Source organism: Cariama cristata, unplaced genomic scaffold, assembly GCF_000690535.1.
Source record: "Cariama cristata isolate BGI_N322 unplaced genomic scaffold, ASM69053v1 scaffold15582, whole genome shotgun sequence".
NCBI lineage: Eukaryota > Metazoa > Chordata > Aves > Cariamiformes > Cariamidae > Cariama > Cariama cristata.
The window spans coordinates 7447-12996 of NW_009602258.1; the positions used below are offsets into that span (position 1 = coordinate 7447).

The following is a 5550-nucleotide window of genomic DNA, read 5'->3' on the forward strand; positions in this document are numbered from 1 at the left end:
TGCCACCAAGATGTCCCACAGACACTTGACCAGACGTGGGGCAGCTGGTGTGACATGGAAGGGACATGGAGCAATGAGGAGCTGTACACAGCGAGTGAGGGAGATACAATGGGTAACAACTTGTCTTAGAGCCTGGCCTCTCCATGCTTGCACAGCTGCTGGAGAGATTTATTGCTTTTTTGGTTCCTGTCTCTGCAGCCCTGGGGTTTGTCAAGCCCAAGTCTGTTACTTGTTTATGGGAAAGGAGAAGCTGTGGCTTGGGGATATGGCTGGAAAATCACAGCATCACAGAGAAACTGAGGGTGGAGGGGCCTCTGGAGTTCATCTAGTCCAACCACCTGCTCTAAAAAATTTGTGTAAACAATTCAAAAACTCTCCCAAATTCTTTCCTGCACATCTCCCCATCCCAAGCACTTGCTGTGCTGGCAGAGGCCACTGTGAGAAGCAGAAATGTTTCTCTCAGTGTCTCTGCCCGGACATGGTTTGCAGCAGCACCCAGGGACCTTCTTGCATTCCACTGTACCCTTCACATGCCAAGTACCAGAGTTTCGCACCATGTACTCAAAGGGACCTTCCTCTGCTCCAGCTCTCATTTTGATTTTGATTTCCAAAGGAAAGGGAGCCTATGAGATTGCTGTAAGTGTGTTCCCATAAGTTCATTAGTTGTCCTGTCCCCTTCTAGGGACATCTAGAAGGGGCTGTCTAGATGCAGGACATCTGCATCTCACATCTGCAGGATTTGTCTCATCTACATTCAGGGGAAGGGGACAAAGACACAGAGCTACTCTGTTTTGCAAGCATGGTTGCTGCAAGCCTCTGGAGAACACCCTTATGAGTGTTTTATGTTTAAAAAGCCCTGATGAAAGACGTCAGCAGCACGGCTACCTGCTTTGCGTGTCCTGGCGCAGGCAGTCCATGCATGCATCCTGGTCAGCCTGTTGGTGCATATACAAAACCCATTTTTATTGGGGAGGGTGGTCAAACACTGGCACTGGTTGCCCATGGGGGTTGTGGAGTCTTTGGAGAAATTAAAAACCTGCGTGGGCAGGTTTCTGAGCAGCCCACTATAAGCTGGCCCTGCTTTGAGCAGTGAGAAATTTGACTGGGTGATCTCTGGAGATCCTTGCCAGCCTCAAACCTCCTGTGATCGGTGAAAGCTGGCTCAGCCATGTCAAGGGCTACCCCTCAGCCTGGCAGTGAAGGGCGGTGTGAGACAGCAGAGATGATGGGGGCTGGAGCTTCAGGGGGAAAGGGGAGCCAGACCTGACTGGGACTGAGAAGCTCTAGGGGAGGTGCAGGGGCTGGTGGTGCAGGAGCAGATTGTGCAGGAGCAGGAACAGAGGGCACAGAGAAGGGCAGGAGGCCGGGGACAGTTTGGAGGGGTCAGGGAGGAGTGCGAGTGCTGTGAGTCCCACTGCATGTGGATGTCTTCTGCTGGGAAGCAGGGGTAGCTATTTGGCTGTGTTACAGTCACACTGTCCCCTCACCATCTATCCCCCACTTTGGCCAGCTGAGAGGCTTTATCCAAGCCCTGCTCCCCCTGTTCCCTGGGAGGAGACACCATGGACATGGCGCTGGGGCTCATTCTGGGGAGCCCTGCATGGCCGTAGGGGCTGAGAGCTGACATTACTGAGCAGGCTGGAGCTGTGTCATGTTGCATTACCTCAGCATGGTGCATGCTGTTATTTCTGCTACTCTGCAGCTCATTCAGCACCCACGGGTCAAGTTACTCTGTGTCCCCTAACATGGTTGAACCACATGTGTGTATAGCAGCCCGGTGTGTTATAAAGACCTACCTCTTTTTATAGTGTTTTTTTGAAGACTGGGCTCTTCATACACCCAATCCCAGCTCTGCCAGGCAGCCCTGCTGCCCTTCCCTAAGCAGCCTTCCACTGTGAGTAGCCAGCTCTGAATTCTGGGGGTGATGAGGGGATGGTGGGTGGCAGTGGCACAAAGTGGGTCCTCAACTGCTAGAAGCTGGCCAGGGCTTCAAAGAAGTCAGTGGTGTTGTGCCTGTCCATGGTGTGTGCCTGGCTTGCAGGGACTGCCAGAGCTCCCTCATGGCTCATGTGCAGGGTGGCTGTTTGGGTCATGAGTGCATGGTCTGTGTGCTGACCTGCAACATGGGCAGTACCAGAGCTGGGGGAAGTGCATGACTGATTTCCTCATAGATCAGCCCAGGAACATGAAGTGGGATCTGCACTAGGTGCAGGACATGCAGTGCTTGACCTGGTATAAAGTCTGCCAGGACAAAATATCCCTTAGCTTTTTTCTGCTGGTATCCGGAGGCAGCAGTAAGTTTGCCCTGGCACAGGACATTGCTTTGTGGCCACATGAGTTTCATTGCCAGTATGTGTCCTGCAGCTACCCCCCTACCACTGGGAGAATCCAGAGAGAGTTTGCCATGATCTGCCCCACTGAAAGGCTTCACCACCTTAGCCCACTAACAAAGATGCTTGTGAGATGTCTTCATAGTCAGGGGCCTGGCTCCTCTTGCTCTGCTAACATCAGCATTTGCCCACAGTTTACAGCCAGATAAGCTGGAGGAACTGGACCAACAGCTGTAGGGATCCCTCCAGCCAGCACCAATGGCTCACTGCATAGAACCTTCATATGAGCCATGCCAAGACTTTTCCTTGTACTAGGGGGGTTACACCAGCAGGTCAGATCAGGATAATCCAGCTCCGTGTATGTGGCTGGGTCTACAAAGCACAACAGTGAGCTGGTACTGTGAGGAAATTTGCAATTACTGCCTCTCCCAGGATGGAGGGACCGTAGCCAGGTCGCAGGGGGCTTGCTTCTGGCTCTCCCTTGGCCCAGGTTTGAACCTTGATTCTCACTGGCTGTACATAGTTGGCAAATACCATTGGAGCTGGCCAAAGCACCATTCCTCTGGTTTGGGCTTCTCAAAGGGACCTCCAAGGAATAGCAAGGCACTTTTTGATTCTGGGCAAGGGGTTTTTAGAGCGAGATGGCTGCTAGTCAGAGACCCTGGAGCCTGATTTTGTCCTGCTGGATGAAGCAGGGCAAGGAATTAGCTATTGCAATGCTGGGGCTCCATGTTGGCTCCTGACACTCACCAGCCTGGGTCTTGGCAGCTGCAGGGCTGCTGTAGCGTGCAGTGGGCTCCCTGATTTCTCCTCCATTTGCAGCAGGGGAGATATCCCACGACAGCAGGGGCTGTTGGTGCGGCTCTGCAGTCCCTCCATACCTGAAAATATCCTCACAGTCGCTGTATTTACATGTCTGGGATTGCAAGGCTTTTGGGGACAGACTAGGGACTAGGATCTGTCACTCATAAGGAGGGGAGACCAGTGGCATTGAGTTGCCTTAGCTAAGACCTTGAAGATAGAGCCCTGATAACACCAATAATCGCAATGCTTAAGTCTCTGCTCTTACCATTGCTGCCCTCGGATCTAACCAGGAACTGGCACTTGTATGGGTGACAGTCGTACAGGGACATTTGGCATGGCCACTGCTTTTGAATGCCGTAATTGAGCAAGCAATACTTCTGTCTGAGCCCTGGCCCTGGTTTCCTAGATGGACAGCATTTTCCATTTGGCAAGACAGAGGGACCCTGGGAAGGAGGTGTGCTCGCAGCACTCCAGCCTTTCCTAGTGGAGACCAACTCCCAGTTTGGTCTGAAACATTTCTGCCTTTCTGGGTGCAATTCCCTGCAGAGCCACGCCAGGGATGCTCCTTGCCCTTCATGGGGTGCAGATGGAGGAGAGGGGCCACGGAAAACCAGAAATATAAATAGCCTCGTCCACCTGGCTGCCTTGGAGGGATTTTAATTCCAGTCTGGAAAGGACCATCAGCAAGCAAGGGCAGTGATCACAGTGACAGGCAGAACCAGGTGGGCACACGCAGCCCTTGGCTGTGCTCCAGGGGAAGATGAGCTATTCTGGGCCCTGTGACTGCAGGGCTGTGCCAAGTCCCTGCAGTGGGGTGCCAGGTCCCCCTTGGGCGTGGGTGCAAATCCGCTGTGCAGCAGAGCCCCCAGACCAGTTTCTAGCAGCTCACTCTACTAGGCAGATGTCTAGCATTAGACAGGAGGTCTTGAGCCCAAGCCCTCACTTCCCTGGGAACCCAGGGCACATGGGAAGCCACAAGCCCTCAGCTGGAGAGGATGAGGAGAAGGCATCAGTGCTGCCTGCGGAAGGAAGGCTATGAGAGAATGAGAGGGTGACACAAGCAGGGAGGAGAACCAGAGATGTACATTGCCCTGGGCCAGGCACCTTTGGGTGCTGAGAAGGGAAGTGGTGGCTTTGCTGGCATAGTTTGTAAGAACAGGTACCCAAAGCCCAGGGACATGGTCCTGGCAGCGTGCCATTGAAGGGATGCAGGGGATCATGCTGCAGGCAAGAATGCGGCATGTGGTGGCTCAACATACCAGCCCTTCCTGCCCAGGGTAGCCACAGTGCTGCCTGGTGTGCGTCGGAGATCACAGATGGGTTGTGATATAGCAGCGGCTAGTCCAGGGACACTTGGGGGGGGCAGCCATGCATGGTAGTGATACCAAGGGAGATGACAATCTGCTCTAACAAAGCATCCTCTCCTGCTTGCCTTTCTAATCCCCAGGAGAAGATCGAATACGCCTTCCTGATTTTCTTTGCCATTGAGGCGATGCTCAAGATAATTGCCTATGGGTTTCTTTTCCATACGGATGCCTATCTCCGAAACGGCTGGAATGTGCTCGACTTTTCCATCGTGTCTCTAGGGTAATGCAAGGAGGGGAAGCTGCTGGTGCTCAGCTTGTGCCAGGCCTGGTCCATAGCCCATCAGCTCCATCAATTTTTCTAGTGACTGCAGTGGGTTTGGGGGAAACTCATAGGCTCAGTTCATGGCCTTCTCCCATGGGCCTCTTTTTCATGCCCTGATATCCCCTGGGATCCTCTCTAACTCCTGTTTCTTCCTGTCTGACTCCTTCACGCCTCTTAGGTCTCCTTGCCTTGGAGAATGGGAGTGGCATGGGGTCCTCCGGGGTTGGGCACAAAGGGAGAGGATCCACTGGACACCAGGGGGTGGGAGGGCCCCCGGCTGCTCAACAGTGAAGGTGGCACCCAGCAGAGAGGTGCCCAGCCACAAGTGCACCCAGGAGTTGGACTTAGCCAAGAGCTGTTCCCTGGGTCAGGCTAAGTGCAGCTGGTAGAGTCCTGTCCCTCTCTTTCCCACCTGCAGAGCTCTGCATCCTTAGCACAGATTTCTTGGTCTCCATCCTCATGCCCTTCTCTTTCTCCCTGTCCTTCCTTCTGCTTCTCCCCCTTCCTTCCCTGCTTTGTGCCCCGGCTCTTTCAGGCTTATCACCATGACCCTGGAGCAGGTCAATGCGAAGCAGGGAGGGACTTCAGGGGGAAAAGGCGGCTTTGATGTGAAGGCTCTGCGAGCATTTCGTGTGCTGAGACCCCTGCGCCTGGTGTCTGGAGTGCCAAGTAGGTGCTGGGTGCCCTGCCAGCATGAAGGGCTGGCGGGTGGATTGAACCCCTGTGTCTGGCTAGGTTGGGGGACTGTGGGGCAGGTTTCTTGTTGCTGCTGGATCAAGCCCAGCCA

The 5550-nt window shown here is 54.0% G+C and overlaps 1 protein-coding gene across 1 annotated transcript in view; it reads left to right on the forward strand.

Annotated features, from left to right (window-relative positions):
- Positions 1-5550, forward strand: part of CACNA1S (calcium channel, voltage-dependent, L type, alpha 1S subunit) — a gene marked incomplete at its 5' end in the record, with an annotated part of 42985 nt that overhangs the window by 4648 nt on the left and 32787 nt on the right. Inside the window, 2 exons of the mRNA XM_009694690.1 lie at positions 4582-4721; positions 5299-5432. Coding sequence (XP_009692992.1) covers positions 4582-4721; positions 5299-5432 — 274 coding nt within the window. The remainder of the gene's footprint in view (positions 1-4581; positions 4722-5298; positions 5433-5550) is intronic.